Below are 25,277 nucleotides of genomic sequence, written 5' to 3' on the forward strand. Positions count from 1 at the left end.
TTCAATAGTGATCAAATGAAAGTATAAACAGAAGATAAGACATATTTTAATGGTATTCTGACCATTTTTATGTTCTCCTTGTGAAGACTAATCCTGTAGGGAAAACTGTCATGAGAAGAAAAAAATCATAATTATCTTGTTAGCTTTAACCTTTATGACTTAGTTTCAGCAAAAATAAATCCTTCAACATAAACATTCTTCCTGTAGAAGCCATTGGCTGAGAGGCGGGGAACACACTGGACAGGTTGCCAGTCCATTGCAGGACAGAGACGTGCTTTAAACATGTTTCATATTCAAAAACCCTCCATTCTGCAAAGAAACACAAATCGACATACCTCGACAACAACCATCATTCGTCTAATGTGCTTTTTAGCCAAACCAAAACCAAGCAACTGATTTTTTTACAGAATGTTTTACAACAGCTACAGCTCATTTTGTGTTTTCTACACTTTCTGCCTGTACAGAAGTCAAAACAAGATAAAGAATGGAGCTAAGAACATAATACAGAGAGCAATCTGGAGGGTAGATCTAATCTCAGTGACCTTCAATTTCTTCTTCCCAGAATACAACGCAGGAGTTTAAGAAAAGAGCATAATAAGTGTTTTCCCACTACAAATTGATATTGAAAACAGTATCACCTACTGCCACAAAACGCAGTGTGTAACAAAGTGAAAACCCATCCTCTCAATCACCCTGTTACAGCTGTGCAGTGAACATTACGCCTTCCAAACAACATAATTGTGAATATTATGTTACACTTCAAAAACACTGGCACTTGGATAATCTTTCCTTCTCATAGTTATGAATTTTTTTGTTGTTGTTTTAACTGAGAACACAAGAGATACAATTTTAAGCAGGACTTTAACAGAATACCTAAATAAAGTTCTGCTAATTAAGTCAGCATTTCCCAAAACAAATAAGATCAGAGGCCAAACTAATTTTTATCTTCTTTTTTTTATTATTATTTTATTTTACTATAAGTAAGCTTCTCACTCTAGACTCTTTACTTTTTTTTCCCCTCAGCATTTCTTCTCTTTACCATCTCACTGCACATCCTCTGGAGACCAGTGTTACTTCAATGAGTTCACTTATTAAAAGTCCCAGTGTTCGTGTCTTTCTGTCTTTTGCTTCCTCCTCAAAAGCACCCACTACTACGAGGCATAACATAGAGATTGTCAAAAAATAATCTGCTACCTCTCTCCCTCTCAGTCGCTGTCTCCAATTATCTATTTCTGTCTTCTCCACCAGCCCTCCTCCCTGTACTGCCAGTAACATTTGCTACCCACACTGTCGCTGCAATGGTACATTTCTTTAGCCAACTTCAGCTAGTTCATCTCATCAAAATCTTCACTGTAATTTGCAATAAGTGCAAAGTGAAATCAAAGCAAGGTTAAAAGGGTCAAACAAAAACAGTCAGATGAGGTGAACAATTAGCATGCTGTAGCGACCAAACTGATTTAACCCAGTTACGCAGAAGCACTGAAACGCAGAATAATACTAGTAATAGAAGCTCAACAGAAAAGGACTTAATATTTTATTGGATGTCACCAAAAATGTATGGTTGCATATCATTTGGTTTGCCAAGTTATTTATAGATGTGCCTGTGATCCAGTTAATTCCTGGCACTAACATGAGTAATTTAAAACAAACTGTTGTCTGATAAATTAATTTAAGATTTGTTTTTTGTGGTAAAACATCAACTTTCCAAAGGAAAAAGGTTTTAGTTACGAGTCAGGTTCGCACTGATCAGCATAGGTGGAGAAGATTTTTCTTAACCCAGTCAAGAGCCTGGTTGTTCTCACTGGATCTTAATGTGACGTTAAAGCGGAGCGCGAAAAATGTCACAATCAGACAGCGGGGAAGCGGGGGCGGGAGTTTGTCCGGTCAGACCACCAATTTCCAAAACCACACAAAAAGAAACCTTGTAAAGGCAAACACAAGCTCAGTACAACCCCACCGGACCAAGCACAGAGTAAAAAAAACTTGTGGGATCTAAATGACTGCGGAAAGGTCAAACGTTATGTTTATAATTCTTTTATGTTTTTAACAGAGTTACAATCTTTAGTTTCTTTTTGTTCTTATTTCATTTTGAGCTCATTAAGTGAAATAAAGAAGCATTTTATGAATGAATGGTTACAGAAGCATCAACAGACCTGTTGATGTGCTATTGTTGCTCAGATGTCAGCACAATAAGGGATGTCACCTTATTTTTATTTGTATGTTAAGCAGGAATTCTGATTTTTTAACTAAGGCTGGATTTTAATGACCATATGTCGCTCTCTACTTTTATCTAATAATCCATGTTAAGCCTCAGTCTGACTATGTTAATATTTTTTTTCATTATTCTAAATTAAACAGTGCACTCGCTCCAACAAATAACATCTTCTTAATTGAAGACTGTCAAAATATTGTAGAAACTTGAAAGAAGAACTCTAAAAACAGTTATTTATTTCTATGTTGTCTCGATGACAAATACATGATTAAAGGAAACCCTAAATGTGTAAATCACTGGCTGCTTGCCTGGTTGTTCTGAAAAACAAAAATATACCAAACAAAAGCAAATCAGTGTCAAATCGAGCACATTCTGAAAGTAAAAGCTTATTCTCATGCAATAATAATATGAAATGATACGTAAAAACATTGCAGTCGAACAAATATTTATTTTGATGTGCAAAACGATGGTTCTTGATGGGGTGTTTTCACACATGTAATGGTACAGCAGCTCTAGCCTACACATATGTTTTCTGCAGAAGCGAGCAGCTCCCCGCTTCATCTGTAACATGAGTACGACCATGATGTCAGAAGGTTTCTCTCTAAGAACTTAACTAGTTTTGCATCTCCTTAAAAAAGTGGCTGCAGGGCCTTGAAAGGAACAGAACAGATACAATTAAATGGATAATGAGGGGTACTGACTTTCACCAATTAAGCCCAAGGCAACATCCTTAGTGTATTTCAGCAAGCTGCCCACAGAGCTGCCTTGGTTTCACTCTGGCTTGGACTCATCACTGCAAAGGTCTCACAGACCAGGGCAGAGTCGTCTCTGCTAGTCTCAGTTGGGCTGCCAACTTGCAAGACCTGCAAGAGAGCCGTCTGGCAGCCTTCACAGCGTCAAAAAGACAGTGTGAGCTTTCACATTCATTTTCCTGTTTCCCAGAGAATCTGTGAACACAAGCTAGCTAAAACATCAGTCTTTATATTTAGTTTAGTGACAAAAACCAGTTGTTCTGTCAAAGTAGCAAAGCAGCTGTAAAATATGTCTGTGCTTGCTTAACGAGGTTCACAAATTCTAATTTCCAAGCAAAGCCAGATGAAACAGTGGCAGAAAACAGCTTCATCAAGTGTGTCTTCAGTTAAACTTATAGCTTGCAAGCATCTGTTCTCGCAGTATATCCAGATATAGAAGCTGTAGAAAACCAAATCATCCAGATTAAGGGTCACTACACATTTTTTTAGTTAGGTTTCTCTCTATTGCACTTTCAAATTTTTTGGGTCGAAAATACAAAAATTTCTTCTGTTTTCATCCAGACTTGAAACAAAGAACAAATTATATTCCATGCTTTCTTAGACTTTTCCAGACTGTATAGGAACCTTATGTTTGACAAGGAAGATTTTTGGTGAAAATATCTCCGATTAGATATACTAACAACAAAACTTTACTAATACTGTAACTACAAATGCTTGGACTATTTTGAGGAGTTCATTTGCTTCTAAAGACCAAAGAAACCAGATGGTGTATTTCACCAGGAAGTCTGGATTCACTTCGTTCATTTTAAGCTTCCACACTTCAAGTGAAAACTGATGTGACAGCTTCACGAAACTGAGGAATTCATTTTCTGACTCTTTCTCAGCACAAGGAAGATAACCTGAGTCCCACTCTATGATACATCGAGTGTTTTCTTTGGCTCTGCCACTTTGACTTATAAGCAAGTCTCCATTTTGATGGGGTCTTCTATCATGCTCATCTTTGATTATAAATATGTGCATATGAAAGTTGAGCTGGGGAATATTTCTCCTCTCTAGTCGCTAGATATCTGTTTCTCTTGAGACTAAATGTGAGTGGCTTCCGTCCCAACATTATGGCTCACAGTTAAACAGGGTATAAAAATACCTTTGTTTCCAATTCTGGTAATTACTGCTCTGTCTCACTTCCCTCTCGCCCAGTTTGTCTTAAACCACTAATAAGATTTCAGTCCATTAGTTTAGAAATTAATTACACATTTCTAGCTGAATCTGAATGCGGCTAATATTAGGCAGTTATCTCTTGACAGCTCATGTACCAGCTCCATAATTAGTGTCTTTTGCACGACGCCATAGGAATTTTTTAGACCTGACATTAACACCTGGACAGTTTCTTTACTCCAGCACCACCAAACTAACTATAGTACAGAAAAATGCTGATGTCCAAAAGCTCTTTGAAGAATCCAAAACTCTAGATATTTTTATATATACATTAAAACTGAAAACCCCCTCTCTAGAATAAGAAAATACACTCATAATTATTTTTTATCTATTTTTTTAATTGTCAAAGATAAGATTAACAAATAGATTTTAGTTATGGTTAAACAGAACTAATTTAATTTAGGGGGAAAAGAGACAAGATTAGCAACATGTGGGATCTTAGTCACAAGATCCCACATGTACAACTATAGAGAGGCAACATAACTCCAACGTAACTCCAATCATTTTAAGGGAGGATTCAACCTTAGGTAACAAACTGAGTTCATGTGAAGGAATTTTTATTTTTTTTATTAGTTGTTTTTCTTCCTTTCTTTCTGAAAAGTATGGAAATCTTCGTTTTCTATCTCAGCTGCTACAAAAGCTGAGTTTAATATAAAATAATGAGCACACAAATGTTTCAATAAAGAGCAAACAGTGCAACACCAAAAATAAATCAGAGAAAAAACTCTCCCAGGTATTAAGGTACATGCCTCTCTTCCTTTTTAAAAGTCACAAATTCACAAACCCTGTTTGACATTCTAGAAAATAGATTTAATAGATTTAAGCCTGACTTGTAGGTATTTGTTCATACAAATACCTACAAGTCAGCTTCTGTATAATTGATGAAGGACACAAAACTCAAAATGTTTGAAGACATAATTGGATATATTTTCTGTAACAACTTATTCAAAGGCCCATCACTTGGCCCAGAAAAAAACCATCAATCACTGCAACTCTGGTAAGGGTGTTTTGGAAACAAGTCTTAGCAACAGGTGTTGACAAAAAGCTCCAGCTAAAGAAAACTGTAATGTTGTAAATTGAGTTTAAACAGTTATTTTTAACCTTAAATTGTTAAAGCGAGTCCAGTAAAGCATGAACTAGAAGATTATACAATGGAGTTTTACTCTGACAGGTTCAAATCTTCTATCCCGAACTGAATCTGTGAATAGACACAAAAGTGATATCTCTGCTCCTTTTGCTGTTACAACCACTTAGACAGAGCCTTCTTGAAAACTACAGTACTTTTAAATGTCAAATCCAAACTTAGTTATCCCTCACTGATCAAGGATCGTTTAAAACTATAATGTTTAACAAATAGGGAAATGTGATTCTTAGTTTTCTTTAAGTTTACTGTTTACATTGTTTTATCTCAAGAGCCTGCATTTTGCATCCTCTTGTCTCATCAGTTGAATATAAAGTTATATTGATAACAAACAAATTACAACTTTTGTTATTCAGTCTTCATGTCACCCTGCCAGCAAGTATAAATCTTGCTCCTGCGTTCACAGGGCAAATAACTATGACAAACTATTTTAAAAAAGCAACGTTGATAAGTTATGTGAAAAGCAAAGCATTACAATTCAAACAATGTTGTCTTTAGCTTGATTTCAGAATAATTGAAGTGAAACTTTATGTCTGCTGCAAACTGAACAAAGATTTTCCAGACCCCAGGCAGATTACAATATTATTAAATTCTAACCACTATTCAAAAACCGATGAGATGTTTATTCTGGTGTCATTTTAATCTGCAGATCTTCACCATTAAACATCAATTGATTATTGTTGCGTGGATGCTGGTGTACAGTGTCCATCTCTTGGATTCATTGGACAAGGATGAACGGGTCACCAGTCCCATCACAGGGCAACACATGAACACACAAGACAAATAACTGGACACACATTCACTGGGAAGTGTAGGGAGAGAAATTAACGGCCATGAACATGATACCTGGAGACAGGTCACACGTCCAGAGAAGAGCATGCATGCAGAAAGACCCCTGGCTGGTATTTGAACCCATGGCCTAATCACTGCAAGGCAACAGCGCTCACAAATGTTCCACTGTGCAGTCCTATTAAAAACCAGTGAGTTTGAGTTTAGATAAATCAGACATGCTTTCCATGAAAGTATCTCCAAAAAAATAAAACCCAATCTCTTCTGAAAAGTGTATGGTGCCAACTATCTAAGATAATGTAACATGACAATTAAAGCTGGAGGCTGGACTATAACTTTCCCCTAATGACCATGAGTTATTGATTGGATTCAATCTGACACCGTGTAGAGCCTATAAGCAGAAAGAACCATCTGTTTCAAAAGAGATTCTAATTGTTGAAAATGTCTCCTAATAAAAGAACATTTTGTACAAAATTTTAAACATCAATGTTTTGCGATATAAAACAGCTGACATGGGGCTCAGTTGTTATATTTAACCTTACGTTTGACTTGCATGACTCTCTCTTAAAGTTCTCTCTTGCTTAGAGTCATAAAGACAACCATCCTGTCTCCTACAGGCTGACAGACACGACATAAACACATAGACACAGCTGCATTTCCTCACTTCAAAAAATTGGCTTAATGTTACATGAATGTCCTCCGGACATCCCGCACTGTAAAAGCTGACAAAACTTAAGGTTCCCCCCCCCCATAAGGCAGTCTAAGTGAGACATCAAATCTGATTTGGAGGACTTTGGTGAAGATTGAGTTCAAGTAGAGATGAAGGCCTGGAAAAGCCTGAAGTTTAACTGTGGGAAGAAAATGTGTTTCTCTGAAACACGAGCAACGGAAAGACCACACAGACCAAATCTGTCATGTAATCATGAAATCATTTCTCCTCGCGGATGGTGACTCATCTTTTGTCCCTGGTGAACTCGTATCTGGCAATGGGGTCGTAAGACATTTTATATGATGCAACTTGTCACTTTACAGGGCACCACTGTCCACACGGGGAGCACCTCACTAAAAACAGCATCCTTACAGCTGGTTAAAATGAGCAAACAGTCTCTCCCAGCATAAAAATGTGAAAAAAAATAAAGTAAAAAGAAAGATGATATTATTATCTTTGTGCTATTCTGAGGGATATATCACCTACCATGTGTGACAGAACGACAGGAATGTTCTTACTTATTTTCAAGTGTATTTACAGTAGAGTTATGGGAATTTCAATATTTTAGGGAAGCATTAGTATGCACTGGACATCAGTCATTAAAATAATGTCTGACCTCATAAAACTGGGTGTGGTGGACCTAAAAATAATCAATGCTTTCTTTTTAATTTAACTGTATATAATGAGACAGGGGCTGCGTCATCCACACAGATTTCCAGGAGGCAAATCTCCGCCAGCATCAGGTGTTAGTCAGTGACCTGAACCTCATTTCAAAACCTTAGAGGAAAGTGATAGTGGGTGACTCCTGGATACGTCAAAAGCTATTATTTCTCATGATAGCAGAGGGGGCTTGTGTCATTACCCACTATCTTCTCTCTAATTCTTCCCGTGCTATGACACGTCTGTTTTTTGCAATCACAGATAGCAAAAAAAAAAAAAAAAAAAGAAAGAAATTCTACTAACACCTCGTTGCAAGGGCTTCCCAACATTGTGACCTTGCGCGTATGTTCTCGAGTCACCTCATGGGAACAGACCCGAACACAGCGCGTCCAAATCGAGCACAACAAGTGCCCAAGTGGCTGTCTCGCACTATCCTGCCACCTTCAGTTGATGCAACACTCCTACTCTGTGCTTTGCAGCGCGTTGTGGAGACACACACGCTGTATCAATCACAGTCAGTCAAATCAATTACCATTAGCTTGTTGGCTGAGGGGGTGGGGGGAAAACCCAAAAAAAACAAAGACACATGCGTGCACCTGACTTATATATATAGCCACATTCAAGGGCGTCTGGAAATCAACGCAAAAGCTTTGCATCTGGAAATGGTTTCAAATGATCCACTAATAGTCGATAGTGGAATCTCTTGCTCACCTTTGCTGCTGATTTCTTGGTTGAGATGCATGACTCTTCTTACCATGTACTCATTTAGGCTGTCTTCTAACTAAGCTGCACGCTTCTCCAGTGTTGTCGACGTGAACTCTTATTCCAATTGATTTCTGCTCTCTTTGCCCGCCTGATGCGTTGTTCAGCTGGCGCACAGGGACGCGCCTGCACTTGTGCGCCGTGCGTCCTCCTCTACCGCCTCTCTGTTCCCCTCCAGTTGGAGCAGGTAGACTAGGTGAGGTTTTAGAGTCTGTGTTGTGGCTCTGTCCGCTTTCTCTCCGAGTATGTTTATCGTCTGAGCCCGGATTCGCTCAAAGGACTGGTCGGAGGAGAGGGCTTCAAGGAGGAGACGCCAGGCAGACGGGTGGGGTGACGTGAAGTAAGTCAGTAGGAGGTCGTCTACTCGGAGATGAGGCGAGGAATCCGCACGCCCTCGGAGATGCTGGCCGTTTTATCAAAGGTCTTCATCACGGCACAACCGGACTTCACTTGGAGCTCCTCAATCAGGGGCCAATCCTGACATTTAAACCGAAATAAACTGAGGCTTTCGTGTGTGTGGTTAATTTTTTATTTTTTATATAGAGCTGATTCCTGCTCATTTAGGCACCAAAAGGGACGCGCAAAATCTGAGCCCAACTGGAAATAACGGGTGAAAAGCACACTTCAAAACTGAACGACACCAATTCTTGTTGTCAGACCTGCATTCCCCTCTTATCCTGCCATTGGCTTCCGAACAGAGTCAGTGACGGGCGGTTCGTGTGAGAATTTGTGAAAGGACGCCTTTTACGCACAACCTGCCCAAGTTGCGCTTTAGATTCATTCTGTTGCTCACGTGCTGAGCCCGTTTTACCGGTTTCATAGGAGTCATTGTTGCAAGCAGCCGGTGCGCTTTCATTATCATCATGATGCCATTTCAGCCAATAGCCCCGCACAGCCGATAAGGAGCATTTACTCACTATTCACGTTCGCCCGGAGCCACGCGTGGAACGTGGCTCTCTGGCGACCTCTGGTGTTGCTCATAAATCAGCTGCGTTCATCTTGGTGTCAACTCCTACTGTCCAATAACAGAGACTAATGAATATTAATATGCGAGAAGGCAAGAAGTAGATTTTGTCTTAATCAACAGGTATATTTTGCAATTGAAATAAAAGCAGTGACAAAAATAAAAAAAAGGTGAGCCCACAATAATTAGTTTTTTTTTCTTTCTTTTTGCAAATAAAAGTATGCCTGTAATATTCTATGATTTGCTGAGGCTACTATACATATGAATTGCAGCTTTATTACAAAATGTTAATATATGACATGCGCAACACATTTTCTGTCAATAATATCTTCCCGGTCACACAAATGAAAATCCAAAACGACACAATTTATACCATGTAGTTGTTCGCAATAAACAACAAACAATACAGAACAATCAGCCAGGTCATTAGTTACCCACAGTTATAGTTTTATTCTGATGGCTGTGGGGACAAATGACCTGTAGAGCTCAGCCCTGCAGCCCATTGACAGCTGTGTTTGACTCTAGATTTGTGAACTTTGTGGTTCTGACCAAAGGTTTTCAGTGAGATGTGGCCTTGACTGATCACTTGTTCTGTATGCTTGGCTTAAAGCACAGAGCAAGCTGTACAAACTCAGGAAACAAAACAGTTTGCTTAACAAAGTACATCCACAGAACCATTTTTTTTCTTTCTTTATTTATTATTATTATTTTTGTTTGTTGTAGGTCAGCCGTTGCTCTTCCATTGCACTTCAAAAATAAAATCTGGAAATTTATTTTAGTCAGTGTCACAAAAAACAATTGACTTTTCACTTTGAATACTGAAATATTGGTCTTTAGATTTCTTGTTGATGGTGGTCTTAAGTTTCTTGTAAACAGTCAGAGTTTACAAGTCAACCATTATGCAAACTGATGTGAATTTCAGCCATAGCAGCCGTAGCAAACAGAACAACCAGGTTTACCTTAAAAGCTCACTGGCCACATCTATTGTCTCCCAATATCTTTTTGTTTCTTAAATCAGTTAACATAGCAATGAATAAAAATACAAATCCGTTAGACAAGATGGATCAGCTGATCTGAGGCCAGTTGACAATCTCAAATTATTATGTTAAAGCAATGTATACATTGTGACAGCTGATTTAAGGACATATTGAAGGACATTTAGCATTTAGCCCAGTGTGTCCAACAATTGGAAATAGAAGCTTTTTCTTTTTTTTTTTATAACTTGACTTTGACCACAGTAGTGTTTGTGTTTGGATTATTTGTTTTTTAAGCTTGGGAGGATGCCATGCTCTTTCAAATGAATCAGAATCTGAAAACCAAGTGAAAAAACCTTTTGACATATAAAATATCAACAATAATTTTTTTTATGTCTTTTATTTGCAGTTCAATTGATAGGATCCAATTTAAATTATAAAAAAAGGCTTTTGCAACCACTTGCATTTTTTTCTTGTGTACTGGGTTTGTGCAATAACTGCGTTTCTTCATGTTTACTTAACTTTTGATGTCTCAACCCAGCTTTGAGATAAACACAGATTTGTCATGAAACAATATAAAAGACACCGATCGTTATCACTTGCAGGACATTCTTAGGTTCAGGTTTTAGTGTGAAATCTGCTGCATCTGTAAAGTAAGTTTAGATTTTAATTTAGAGATAAATCTCAAGCAGTGTATCCAGACACCAATGTTTGCAAATTATTATTATTATTTTTCTCCCTCTGTGTGACAGTATCGATAGCCATGAAGCTGCTTTTGGCAGGAATCATTTTGATCTCCATCACTGGAACTGAAGCACAGTGGTACACATTTCCTGTTGAAGCTGCAAAAGGTTTGAAGTGTTGTTCTGTTCAGGCTTCAAACACTTCATAACTACAGTATACATTTAAAGTTATCTTTATTATTGTAATCACTAAACAGTGTTTGGTATTTTCTCCTGAATAGGAGAAACATAATATGGCTCGAGCCTATGTGCACATGAGACAAGCCAATTGTATTAACGGTGACAAATACTACCATGCCAGAGGAAACGCTGATGCTGCGGCGAGAGGAAGAGGAGGCGAATGGGCCGCTGAAGTGATCAGGTAAGAAACACACAGTAATGCTGATGAAATTTTGGAAATATATAGAGTGCAACAATAATGACAAGTTAGAAATATTCCTTTGTTGAAGCTTGTTTAAAGCGTTTTTTAATTTTATTTTTACTATTATATTACACAGACATTAAATTATTTGAATATGCTTCACAATAAAGTTTATTTGTAAGAATAGATGTATCTTTTAAAAAAATACCAATTTCAAAGCAGGTATTGTATATAATTTTCACGGAGCCCAAATTTCTGAAATAAATAGTGTTAAATATTTTATTAGCTGTCAGTGATGTAATACATCAAGTTTTCAGTAATATTCTAATACATCAAAATCTGCATATTCTGCTTTTTTTAAATTCTATATATTTCTTCCTTAAATACTGTTACTAGATTTGAGGCCATTTTAAAAATATATACATCTGCAATCTCATCTTATGATTTTACTTTTTTTTCCCCTGATGGCTAAAATGTGGCTCTTTGTTTCTTCCATCAGTGACGCCAGAGAGTGGGTACAAGGAAACTCAGGCCGAGGTGCTGAGGATACGGAGGCTGATCAGGACGCAAATCTATGGGAACGAAACGGAGGAGATCCCAACCGTTACAGTCAACTGTATTCCTCTGGCACACATTTTAAAATAGTTTTGAAGGCAAGAAAATGATTTTTTTTTTACTTAATTTTGTTTCATAAAAACTAAATTCTATTAGTTAACTTAGAAAATGGCTTTAAATGTTTTTTTAATTTTAAATAAAATTCTTAAAGATACAAAACAGCCGAGACTTGTCATAATCTGTGGTGTAGAAGCGGGATAAAAGGACAGATAGAAGCACTGTGATAAAATGGTTTCAATGACAACAAAGAGGACAATTAGGTTCATTTAACCTTATCAGAAGACAATATGGAACAAGCAAACAAGGGTGCTTAATTTCTGAAGAGGTGTGATTGGTTGCATATGAAAAAGATGAGCATAATCATTGGAATGCCACAAATTTGAGGGTGAGTGCAGAGCAGGGAGCAGAGGGAAAAAGATGCTAAACTAAAATAAATACAGTGGGAGCCAAACTAAAACACAAAAGGAGCTACAAAGCAAAACAGAAAAATGTCATATAAAAGTCTAAGCCAAAATGCACAGGAAACAGAACAGAGAAACTAAACAGGAAATTAAAAACAAAGAAATTAAAATATGGCAAAACCTTAAAGTCAAAAAATTATGAGAAAATTAAACACAAAAATGAAACAAAATACAAACCAAAACAATTTACAATTTAATTTTTGTACAAAATTTGTTAGAATAGTTTAATAGCTTAAAAATAAGAGGTCACTTAATAGTGTATTGAATCTTAATGCAGAGAGTCATAAATCAAAAATAGGAGAAAAAAAATCATTGAAATTAATTGTCACTTGTCTTTCTACCACAAGGTGGCAGTGTTGGCCTGTGTCTAAAATACTAAACTGACAAATGTTGGTTGAACTGTCAGATTTGGTTTCTTTTTTAACTTTCCTATTTGCAACAACATATGTCCTTCCTGAAAAGCAAACCTTAAAATAATCAGAAAACAAAAATCAAAGATCCACAGTAATGAATTGGCTAATCTTGAAACAAATCGCTAAAAAAGAATGAGGACATTTGATTTGTGCCTAAATTTTCAGTGAGTTGCTAGCGATTGAGTACAATTTAGCCTTTGATGGCTTTGGATCAGTTTGCTCCTTTGCCAGCACATACATTTTACATATAAAAATACACACAATAATTTAGAGAACAATAATTGTGACTTATAACTTTGTATAGTGTGTTTTTCTAAATTTCTCTCTCATCTATCAATTCCTCTCTCATGCAGTCCAATTCTAATTATGCAAGGTGACAAATATGCAGATTGGATCATTACTTAATTTAGTGACAATTAGCTACATTTAGGAACAGGGACCAAATCTGGAAAGGGCAAAACAACCAGCATCAATCTTGAAAAATTATTTCAAGGGGTGATAGTGTGTATTTGGCAATCTATATGACAATTACGTTACCTTCAATCAAGTTATGTTACATTAAACATAACTTAAAAAAATGGCACCTTGAAATTGACCTCTGTCTCTTTAAGAAGCTTTCCAGCACTTACCCTCACAACTATATTCCTACATTATGGACAGAGTTCCACCAGGTGTTTCTGCTGCTATTCTGGTGGAGCTCAGTGGGCAAGGCGCAGGGTATGGGCGCCCTGTGAGGGGGAAGCTCAGCTGGAGACTGCAGCACCAAGGAGGAGCTTTGTGGAAATGGGCAGCGCATTGTTTGAGTGAGCGTTTAGGCAGCCCCAAATGGCTGCCAGAGGAGAGGGACTTCTCAAACATACAGGAAAGAATGAGAGATAAAGCTCAAAAATCCGTATTGTGTAGAAGAGACATAATACCCCCCAGCTCACACCATGTTTTAGGCCGAAGGCATTAAGTTGAAGGCCCCATGCAGAAGTTTTCCATTGAGGCTCCGTGTCGTTTAACCGCCTCAGATTGAAGGTATTTCAAACGTTTGTTTACTGGGACCGCTACAGTACATTATTCTTTGCTAATCTTCGTCCAAGTGCGTCTCGTGCCGTGGGGTGAGGTGAGGGGCTCTCGCGCAGGGCTGTTTTCACCAACCAGACAGCCGCAGTGGGCTCGCCTCGTGTTATGCTCGTTCCGGGGCTCCGTGATCAGCGGCTGTGCTCCGTACGCTGGCTGTCGGTGAAGCAGAGATGCGCTGCCTGCCAGCCCCGTCTCTCGGGCTGAAAAGGAAAGGACTTACAAACGTATGACTTTCTCCAGGTAAGGCTCCTTTATATATACGTATATATATATATATAGAGAGAGAGAGAAATCTACAAATAACATAGTATGTATCTATATATGCTGTAGTCGCTTTTTTCCCCCTTGGTGTCTCGAGGGGAGTGGAAAGCAGGAGGATGCTGGTCGTTCTGCCTATGTGGGTTTGTCCTCAGCATCAGTGTTATTAACAGGGCTGCTGAGCTCGAAGGGAAAAAGGCTTCTTGCTTCCCGAAGCCTACCTACATTTTAATGGGCAAACTCAGCTGAAATATGTCGCTGTTCGCACCTATCGCCACATTTCCCGGTGATTCATTAATGCGCAGTCCAGTCTGCGCCTGAAATAATCGATTTGTAGTTAGGCTGTGTTGCAAATAGGCCCTTTTGGCATTTTACGTGTCATAACTTCATTCATTTTGAAGTGGTGCTTGTTGTCGACATCCTCCCAGTTTAAAGTGTGCCAGCTTCCTTTTGTTTAAACGCCTTATTGTGTTCAACTGTTTCTGCCTGTTTTCTTCCAGATCTCTCAAAAGGTTATTGCACATTCCTTCCCAAGACTTTTAAATCGCACACTATAATAACTGGACTACATTTGGTGAAGTTGAGAAGAACGAGGAACCTGCCTGTAGATCTCCTTATCTTGAGATAAACATGTGGATGTTTCAGGGTGTTAAGATCTAAATCCATTGTGAAAAGCACAACCCCTGTTTGATGTTGGATTTGTATATCCTTTGGTCCCAGCCAGAGGCAAGGGCAGTAGTTGATATGCGTAGCTTCTGGATGCTCTTTGTTCTCAGGGAGCAGGGGACAGGGCATGCTTTGTGTTATATAGCACATCTGTCTTCATCCAGTCATGCAGAATGCATTTTTGTGCCAGTTTTGGTACCATCACATTTAGTCCACTTGAATAGCCTCCCTTAGTCTGTCACATGGTACAAGGCACATTTGTTTGGCTGGTTTTTCCTAAAGAGCAGTTTCAGTATCAACGCTGGCCTAATTACAATGCACAGTGCTCAAATGTTAATTACTATAAATCCAATTGAGCATTTCTGATAACTGGCATCTATTACATTGTTTTGGAGAGATTTTTTTTCTACTTCTTTTTAACAAAAAATATTTTCATTTGAGACATTTGAGGTTTACTTATCAAGAACCACTTGTTTCATTGCACGCCATCAGGACTTTGTAGAGGGCATTGCTAGATCCTAATGCTCCTTGTTGTCATTCAAAGGTGGAGTTGCTGTTACTTACCACCACTGTCATGCTGCATAGTTCAAATGTCCTTAAGCTTAGGTTTTTAATGTCAAAAACAGATGGGCAGACATTTATAGGATCATTCGGGCTTTTTGGTAGAAAATAAAAAGTAAAAAAAAAAAAAAAACAGAATACATAGATCCAACAATTGCTTCAAGATCTCCAGGTTTTGAAGGAACAGTAACAAAAAGACAAAATTTGTAGAGGGACACATAGTTTACACTATACAGGATAGTGCTACTAAAAGTTTAATTGCAATTGTGTTACATTTATAGGATTTTCTGACATATTATTAATGTCTAAAGCTAGTTAGTTCCATGTTGTTGTTTTTTTTGGTTTGTTTGTTTTTTTCTGAACAAGAATCCTGGAAGTATTTTAGGAGTGTCCTCAAGCTAAGATGGGTTTTTCATTAATATGTCAATAAGAAATGGTCAGAAAATCACTCCAAAACTTAAAACACCTTAAAACAAAACGAGAAAAATTAAATGACGTGAAACATGTGTGAAAATATTTAGAAAAACAAAAGCATGAAAAAAGTGACAAAAAGGATTGCAATGTCCAACTTTTGAATCCGGCTTGGGAGCTTCGACAGAAACTTGTAAATATGCAAATACAATATGTTTAGACGTGAGGTTTCTATAACAGTGCTTTGTTACAGGGCATTTCGCTCCACACCTGCAGTACGAGACTGATACTCAGCCTGCAGCCTCTTGGGGTCTTACTCATCCTGCAGCTGTAGGATACTACTTCGATTCTGTTGATGGGCCAGAAATAGGGGACAGCCTCCAGGCCTGCTGCACAAAAATGACCAGATCATCAGTTTTTGTATCTTTAGTATTTGAGAATCTGTGATTCATCACCTTTTGAATTTCTTAGTTTAGAAAACACAGTTTCAGAACTGTAACTTATAAAAGTTTTTGCGAGTTGCAGTATTTTTTTATCTTAACATTTTCTACTCTGTAACACATATTGGAAATGTTTTGTGACCTAGGAATGTCAGGGTTCGAATTAGATTTTGGCTTTTGATTTACAGTGAGCTTAATACAATCAAATCTGATTGTAAATCAAACTGAAATATTGAGGAATCAATGACGAAATGATGTCAAAAAGAACGTGGAGCAGAGGTGAGAACTTAATTTCTATGATTTTTGACAGCCCATCTTTGCTGGCTTCTCTGTTTAAGCTTCAGTTTCCTTCAGTTTACGTTGAAATCAGGATTTTTGTCACACAGGTGGATGTTTTGCTGTTTCCCTCGATTACAGCATCAGGTCTGAGTCAGATCTGCTAGGACAGAAAATCATCTGGTAGGGAGTGTCACTGCTATTGTGGTGTGCATGTAACAAAGGAACAACCATGAGAAAACGTTTCCGTTTCCAGTCCCATTTGTGTCTTGTGATCGTAGGATGATAGATGTCTGACTCCATGCACACTATCCACAGACGGTTGCAATTTCATAGTGGAGCATACCACTTGCCAACATTTCTTCATTTCCCGCGTTATGCGAAAGGATACAAGGAAGTTTGATGAGGTCGTTAGCCCCCTAGACCTGTTTCTTCATCACCAAGTCACTGCACAACAGTCAGTGCTGCACAGAGAGTGGCAGTCATGCGGTCATGCTCCTTGTGAATGGTTGCTGTGACTCTCATCATTTACTTAAAAGATTCCTCAACAACTCTCAACTTTATCAATTTGGTGTAAAACAAAACAGTTTGAAGTGAACTGCTGAGCAGTTTTCTGTTCGAGTCAGTATGTAGTCGCAAAAAAATGACCATCGAACAGCAGACATCACCTGTGAGTCCACACTGAGCCCACCTCAAGCACAGACCTCTGAGGAGTGAAGCATACCTGAGTATGTTGGGAGCAACATGAGACTTTTACTGTTCATATTACTCATCAAGCTGAATGAGTGAGTTGGCTGATGCCATGAACCTTGCTTACCTGAGGCAATTTCAAATTGTCCTATGACTATAGTCTGTATAGTCACAGTCAACTTTAATTGTCTTTGGAAGCTGTTTTTAGATCACTGGTGTGATACTGAAAAGCCATTCCTCTCCAGTATGGCCTGTAGAGCAAAAGCAACAAAACCAAGAGACCACCCTTCACCATTACATCCACATTTAAGAGCCGCTAAGACACCTCTTCTTATCTTGTTTTCCTTTATATTTTTAAGGCCATCAGTGATTCACAGTCTCATAAAACAGATGTTGAGGCAATCACTAGTTGAGGCTTGAAGAGGTTCATGCAGGGAATCGAGATATGTAGTTTAGGCTTTCCTGAGTGTTCGGTACGACGCTTTGCTCTTTGAAGTGTGAAGACCAAAGAAAACAGGCATCTAAGGTGTTCAAAGCATACAGGGTTTCAGGGATTTTCATTGGGTTCATGTTTCAATTCACCTTCACTATGCCTTCAAATAGTTTTCACCTCTGATAAATTACATTTATAGACAGAAATTATTTGAAAAATATATCAACACATAAAAAATATATAAAGGTTATTCACTCTGGTTTGATTGTGCCTTCCCTAAAATTGTATTTTGGATGATACTTGTGAAATTTTTTGCTTTAATAAAGCTGACTTAAATGAATTATACATGTATTAGAATAGCATAAACATCCTTAAAAACATAAAGTAAACATGTGCACAGAATTTCACTGGTCTTGATATTCAAACGAGTCCAAACCAGTTTCACAGTTTGTGCTTAAATCAGGTCAGATTGGGAGCAAAGCTAAACGGCACAGAAAGGAGGAGCAAAGAAAGAAAAGGAAAGGAAGCCGTTCTTCTGCAGTGCTTTCTGAAAGAGAAACCCATTCATAGCTGCATTAATCATGGGTGTCCCTAAATAATGCCTCTGAGGCAGCACACAGAGAGGGAGAAACAGGAAGGAAAAAGAAAAGCTTGGAAACAGTCGTTTTTATTAACAGGATCCATCCGAATGTTAGCTGTCTGCTTGCACTGCCGACTGGTCTTTATAACTTAGAGATAAGATATATTGTTGCATAATGTTTATACTTTCTTTTTTATAAGCAGTTGTCATCATAAAGTTGCAACAATTCTTCTCTTTTAATTTTTTTTTTCTGAACATCTAAAGACTCTCAGCTTATTATCTTACTTACTGTAACAAACTGAAATTACAGTTAAAGTTTGACTTTAATTCCCCCACATACTCTGGTCTACTTCACAACATGGAGAAGAGGGCGTTCACATCCTACTGTTTTGTATGTGACACTGAGCTGGTAAGGTTAAGAGCTGACGCCACCAGTCAGATTGATGCTCATCATTCAGACTGCAGCGTTGATTTTCTTAATTTTGGGAGATTGGCAATCAGCCGATACATGTGAAGAAACGTCTAAAAATCAATCACTGTCTTCTTTCACTCTCCCCAATGAGCTCTTTAACTTGCTAGTATTATGGAAAATGAAGAAATTTGTCACACAAAAAAAAAATGAAATCAGTACAGTCAGCTATGAAATCTCAACCATGCCTGCTGAGTCTGCAAAGTTCATCCGAGTATGTGGAAGCATTTCTGATCAGGAGAGGGTCTGTTAAAATAAACACAGTTCCATCAAAAACATTGAGAGTGCTCTTCCAAGCAGATGAGTTTAATATGCAAAATAAATCAAAAACATTTTGATTGTTTAGTGCTATGGTTCACCATTTCTTTAGGGTTCTATCTGAGTGGAACTGGCTTTCAAAGGAAGCCCAACCCCTCATATTGATCTCTAACTATTGTGGTGTAGTTCAACAAGGTAAAGCATATAAATCATAAATATAACCTCAAACAGAGGCTCCCAGACTCTGCGCCAGAGTAAAAATACCTAAGTAGATTCTTCAAAGACATAGAAGCACACTGCAGGAAATCTGTTATTACCTAGAGACATTTCTTATGACATCAATTTACTTATAATTACTTAGTCATTTGTCAAGCTGCACGGATGTTTTTGCTTTGACCTTGACTATTTATTTTATGTGGACTATTAATCACTTGTAGATTTTCTAGGAATGCTGCATTGTTTTTCTGATGATTCAGTAATGTCTATATGAACACATGCAGGACATTTTTCATAGATATATAGATATAAATATATATAGATATAGATATATAGATATAGATATAGATATATATTGTATTATAAAAGAGTGATATTTTTTATTATCACTTCAGATGCATTCTCCGGGCCAACACCGTAACTACTGATTTGTTTAAGAAGCAGCTTGACATTAGCATTTAGATGTGTGGGGAGCCTCACCTGCTGCTCTCACTGTGGGAGCATGCAGACAAATTCACATCTGCCTGGTGCCATATTTCTTGTCTTTGTAGTGACAGATTGTTGTCGTTTCATGAAACTCTATCATGTGCTGTAAGGTGCAGAGGAAAATGTTTTTCCGTGGCATGCAGAGTGGTGTCATCATTCGAGCATAATAATCAAGCAAGGTTGTTTTTTATTTGTCGACAGGCATGTTTGTTGATTGATGGCGTCCATGATTGTTCATCATCTGGGTGATAAAGTTGGAATAGCAAAACCAGATGTTTTTTTTATGCATACTGGAAGATAATGGGGAAGAGACGGGAACCTCCTCCAACAGCATCCTGCTTTGTTTAAAAGGAATTATATTTTATCATGAAAATGATTGGTTTATGGGTTTTAATTACTCAGATAGATGTAACTCTGTACAAATTTGTGGATCAGAAGAAACAAGTACACCTCACCTTTTCTTGTTGACTGTACCTGGGAGAGCTAGTGCCACTTTGAATATTCAGTTAAATCATAATTGCTTAAAGCTCTAACAAAGAGTTTCCACTGAGTCCATAGTTCTGTACTATATTGACTTCATTGTTGATCAGAAAATCTAGTGCTGCATTTATATTGTATTTTATTAAGGGATCCCATTATAGAGACGTGGCTGTGGAATTACCTCTAACTGGGGAGCTTTGCATTAAAGAGACATCAGTCAGCCTAAATAACTAGTTGACACACCACCTCTCCTTTGGATGTTTGTTTGCAAAAGGGCAACTGATGGGTTCTAGAGTCGCCATTTTTCAGTCAGTGTAACAATATACTGTCATTTGAAACAGGACACTAGCACAGTCTAAAACGCTTAAGTTAATAAAATAATGAAAAAAGATTAATAGAATAGAACTGAATAAAATAGAATAGAATAGAAATATTTCTTACTGCTTCACAGTAGGGAAATTCAGGAGTTACAGCATTAAGTAAAACATCAGAGAAGTGACTCTTAACTGAACTTGTGGTTGTCTTGCCTTTTGAGTTACTGTCCATATAAAGTGAGTCTTAAATGTTAAAGTTAAGTTGAACTAGGCACCAACAAAGTAAAATTGCCTTTTACCACAAAACTGAATCAAAAGCCAGAATTGTATTGTTTCATGTTTTTTTTTAACTAATGTACATATAAATGAACTCAGTTTGTAAACATTTTGTACCCAATTTACCCAAAATGTTACAACAATTTGTCAGAAGATTTAAAACTTTGAGAAAGTAAGGACTTTTGAAATTAAAATTATGAACCCTAGTGAAAGCTTCTTTAGCTATTTTTTTTTTACCTAATTAAATATTCAGGTCTATAGAATGCCCACAACAAATTTCAAATGTATTAAATATGCATTTGAAGACGGTGACTTTGTCCTATATGTAGAAATTCAGACCTGATTAGTCCACATCCAAGAGACTTAGTTACAAATTGAGGCTTCTACTATTATATCCCTTATAATGTCAAGTGCATAATTCATGTTATAGCTTATTCTTTGAGAAAACAAGAATGACATTATAATACCACATTTGTGTCCTATCTGTGTCATCTGCTTAATAGCTACAAGCACTAAAAGCTGCAAACTAAACTTTATTACTGGGCTCTTTTGATGATGCATGTTGTCTATCTGTGCCGTGGCTTAAATCTTTCTAAGTTTATCTTTTGTTCCATCTTTTAGTGCCTTCAGTTTAATTCAGAGATGAGTGCTGGTTAGATGTCTGGGACAGGAGGTCATGGCATCATGGCAACCTTGCAAAAATGGTTCCTGGGTGTTTTGTTAAAGTCGGGGAACAGCTTATCCAAGGCCTACTAGCGAAGACAGCAGTGTTAGCCTTTGGCAGTCATAAATGATGATGGACTATGAAGGTTAGTGTGATACATTTCCTACTGGGGATGGGTTCCAGATGTACAGTGGATGTTCACACAAGTGAGTTATTTTAGGTGGAAGTTGGCGTCCTTGTGTGCATAGTGTGTTTTGTGTGCATTTTTACATTATTTTGATTTGCCCTCTTATTTTAATATGGTTTCACTGAAGATCTATTTTGCTTCATATGATATTGCATTTGACTTTCACAACACAAGTGAAAACTGAGACAAATGTGACAGACTGTCATATTTGTGCAAAAGAGCCCACACTGGTGTGCTGGACTGAATTAAATGTGAAAATATGTGAATGTACCATTAAACACAAGTCTTTAAATTTGTAACAAAAGAAGACAAGAAAAAAAAAACTTTTGCATATTTTTTTAATTCAACATCATTGTGCTCTACTGTATGCACAAATGTTATATATTATATCGGTGAATTAAGTATTTATGTAGCCCTGTTCACATTTAACTAGTGGGCATTGAAAAAGTGTCAGGAAAATGTAGGTTAATCATCATCACAATTTTCAGTGTCAGTACCACAGTAACATCCATTGGAGCCCTAAAACATGAGAAGTGGAACCAAAATACATGGAGTTGCATGTTCTCATTACTGGAACTTAAAATCTGATTAAGCTTCAAACTAAACTACCATGTTGAAGGAGACTTTCCTGTCTGGCTGTCATGCAAAATGTTTTTTCATCACTGATGTAATGAGACAGACCTATGTTAGCTACTTCAGTTATTGCAATATGTGACTTTAAGTCCAAATTCTTGAAAGCACTCTCTGGAGTTTCAATGGTGACAGAATTAGGAAGCGGTCTAATCAGAGAGCACAGTACACCAGTCCAATTCCCTGAGTCAAGAGTCTCCAAAGGCCTGCAATAGGAAATTCAACTGCATGTTTGTGCCTGCTATTTGCTTTTGAGCTAAATTTACCCACACTGTGAAAATGTCTTGCAAAATAAACTCCTTGCTGTGTCTTGTTGATAGAAACTCAACCAGTTTCTATCGTGTGTGCTTGGTTTTCATCTGTGTGGCCTGATTGGCGGTGTTTGAAACTGAATTGACATTGCACTTTAATTCCTGTCCGGAGAAATCACAACACTGAATTAACTATTGTGGTAAGAAGTTATAATGCTTTAATGTTTGAATCACATTAAGTGCTTGTCCATAACTTACAAATCTTGTAATAGGTCCTGAAGTTGATGGGCTTTAGGACATGTACATGTAAGAACATGTATGTGTTTACATTATCTTTTCATATAGTTTATAATTTTGTAATATATTCCATATAATTACAATTCATAATTGGAATACAGTAAAATAAAAATTGTATTAACATGATTTGTGGATTTAAGGAAGTGGACAAAATCACTTGTTTCAGGCCTCTGACTTCTTTTCTTCACCTTTGGCTTAGTCGTGAGAGAGATCTGCTGAGTGTTTCGCCTTTTAATACCGCAGTGTGCTGCAGTATGAATTGGACTTGTGGGACTCGTGCAGGCCGCAGGGCTGCATTCTGGGAGCCAAAGAGAACTGCAAGAAGATGGGACACTATCATTTTAGTTACTGCCAAAGTGATTATGTTATGTTTTTTTCCCTCTCAGTGGAGACAGAAATATGTTTATGGCACCATTTTATGCCGGCACGAACACTGTCTGAAAATGAGAGTAAAATGTACCCAGAGAAGCTGGTGTTAATCTAAGCAAAGCGTCTGTCATATTTTAAGGCAGAAGCCTTCCAAGACTTATTATGAGTGAAATAAATTGTTGCTTGCTTGTTACAGCCTCAGTCAGACACTCTTAAGTTCGGTGTCTCTCTGTTCGATTCACTCTAACCAGCGTGAAAAAGACGTTTTTCATCTCATTTTTTTTTTTTTTTTGTCTTGGTAATATAAACGTTAGAAAAAAAAGAAGAAGAAATAAAAATACCCTGAATTATAAACAGTCCCTGAGATATGTAAAGTACCTTTACGAAATGAAAGTGTCACACAATAAAACACTAAAGAATAAAATAAATACATTAATAAATCCTAAGAATTAAGTACTTATCAGCTTCCCAAAGATTTTTTTTTGCGTGCTATCAATGCATGCAATTCTTGGTTTTCTGTAGTTTGAAATAGGAACTGCATAACCAAGTGGAAATTTATATACAGGCTCTTATTATTTCATAAATCATAATCTGTTTAAAAGTATAGTTGGTATTTTCTGTTTTTCGTGGGCAACATTACTTCTGTTAGTTCTCTTTAGACCCACTGACTTCCTCCTTCTGATCAGCACAGCTCTGCTTTCTGTTCTGACAGATACCTTACACCAACACCCTTGATGTGTGTTAGCGGTGGCTGGGCTCAGTGAGGACTGAAACCTGGAAACTGTCACGGGGGGATGCACGGTGCGAGGACACCGTGTGACATGTAGCCTGGTTTCAGAGGCAGATGATAGCATTCTGCTGTCAGAATGTGGGAGAATAAGACTCACCTAATCTTGCTTCATTTGATCTTGTACTACTCCTCTGGCACTAAAGTCTTTATGGGATTAGCAATCGCTCTTTTTTTTTACTCAGTGAATTTAATTCATGCTGTGGAAAAGCATTTGCCCCTTAATAGCTTTCTTATGTAAAAGGTAATTTTTTTTCAAATAATCAAACAATTTTTTATATCAGATCAAAGCAAAATGTAATTATTCTGAAAACTCAGTTCAACTTCATCAAACACAGATATGATCACTGCTAGACCTATGGACTCAAACTACAGAAAAAAAGTTGCCTGGAAGCATCAAGTAGAATAAAGCAACACACTAAATACCAAATAAAAAAACCAGAGAAGGACAAAAAACAGTCATGGCCATCTATCAGTCTGGAATCAGATGCAAAGTAATTTTTTAAATGCTTTGGGCCTCCAGTGAACCAATGAAAGCCATTTTCTAAATGTGGAGAAATCATGTAAGAGAGGCTTCCTGTAGAAACTGCACTCTAATATAAAATACCTCGTTTTGTGTTTTATTGTCTCATTACAGGCAATCGTGAAGATGCATATAAATGTTTCTGCAAACATTGAGACTCAAAAGAAACATGTTTCTGCCTTAAGTCTTTTGTACCATTTTTGCATCTGTGGGACTACATTATTTTGCATCCGGTGCAGTCTACAAACATGAAGGCCTGCAGGTCCAAATGACTTTCCATAATAGCTTTTTTTGCAAATTAGCTGAGATCTGTCAAAACACATCATGCTGAAGTCTACACCCAAACTAATGTCATGCAGAAAAAAGAGATGTTTACTGTGAAAATCTGCAGGATTGCCCAGTATCACATTTATCCTCATTAATTTTAGATTTATTTCTCCATTAAGTACATCTAGGCTTCCTGTGTATCTATGTCCTCAGTTTGATTTTCATTTGGAACAGTTAATAGAGCTGCCCTGCCTACTTGCACAGATTTTTTTGACTGTGTCCCAGCAGGTTAGTGCATAGTACTTATATCCATGTGGGGGAGATACTTTCCGAAGCACATAAAATATTCCACTTCTCCTACATTGGATACACAGTTTAGGTGCAAACTGAGATGAGGAAATGCTGCAAGGAAAATTGTGGAAACTATGTGTTGGTGATAGTTAATCTACAGAGTCGTGTATAAAGATGTAATTAGAGTTAAAGTTTTCCACAGTTGCAGTGTGCTTGCATGTGTTTTGCTTCGATGCAGTTGTCTGTGAGAACACTGTATGGATATCAGAGAAATTGCAGTAAACCACATGGAAGCAGTTTTTAAAAAGGAACCGAATAAATAATGTTAGATTTTAATAATGAGCGTCGAGTGAATCAT

The 25,277-nt window shown here is 37.5% G+C and overlaps 2 protein-coding genes and 1 long non-coding RNA gene across 7 annotated transcripts in view; 2 read left to right on the forward strand and 1 right to left on the reverse strand.

Moving 5' to 3' along the window:
- The window catches only part of syt7b (synaptotagmin VIIb), a 107,851-nt gene extending 99,268 nt beyond the window's left edge, over positions 1–8,583 (reverse strand). For all 4 annotated transcript variants that reach the window (XM_055045191.1, XM_055045192.1, XM_055045190.1 and 1 more), the window contains exon 1: positions 8,190–8,583. Coding sequence is in view for 3 of the 4 variants with exons in the window: in XM_055045192.1 (XP_054901167.1) it covers positions 8,190–8,235 (46 nt within the window). In the remaining variant the exon portion in view is untranslated. The remainder of the gene's footprint in view (positions 1–8,189) is intronic.
- Positions 8,584–10,757: 2,174 nt separating this feature from the next.
- Positions 10,758–11,219, forward strand: LOC129369607 (uncharacterized). The gene is made up of 3 exons (XR_008606958.1): positions 10,758–10,831; positions 10,931–11,029; positions 11,143–11,219. It is a non-coding gene; the product is annotated as an uncharacterized LOC129369607 (long non-coding RNA).
- Positions 11,220–13,895: 2,676 nt separating this feature from the next.
- The window catches only part of apba2b (amyloid beta (A4) precursor protein-binding, family A, member 2b), a 44,498-nt gene continuing 33,116 nt past the window's right edge, over positions 13,896–25,277 (forward strand). For both annotated transcript variants that reach the window (XM_055044917.1, XM_055044918.1), the window contains exon 1: positions 13,896–14,079. The gene's annotated coding sequence lies outside the window, so the exon portion shown is untranslated. The remainder of the gene's footprint in view (positions 14,080–25,277) is intronic.

The sequence above is a fragment of the Poeciliopsis prolifica genome, unplaced genomic scaffold, assembly GCF_027474105.1.
Source record: "Poeciliopsis prolifica strain line A6 unplaced genomic scaffold, Auburn_PproV2 SCAFFOLD021, whole genome shotgun sequence".
Classification (NCBI taxonomy): domain Eukaryota; kingdom Metazoa; phylum Chordata; class Actinopteri; order Cyprinodontiformes; family Poeciliidae; genus Poeciliopsis; species Poeciliopsis prolifica.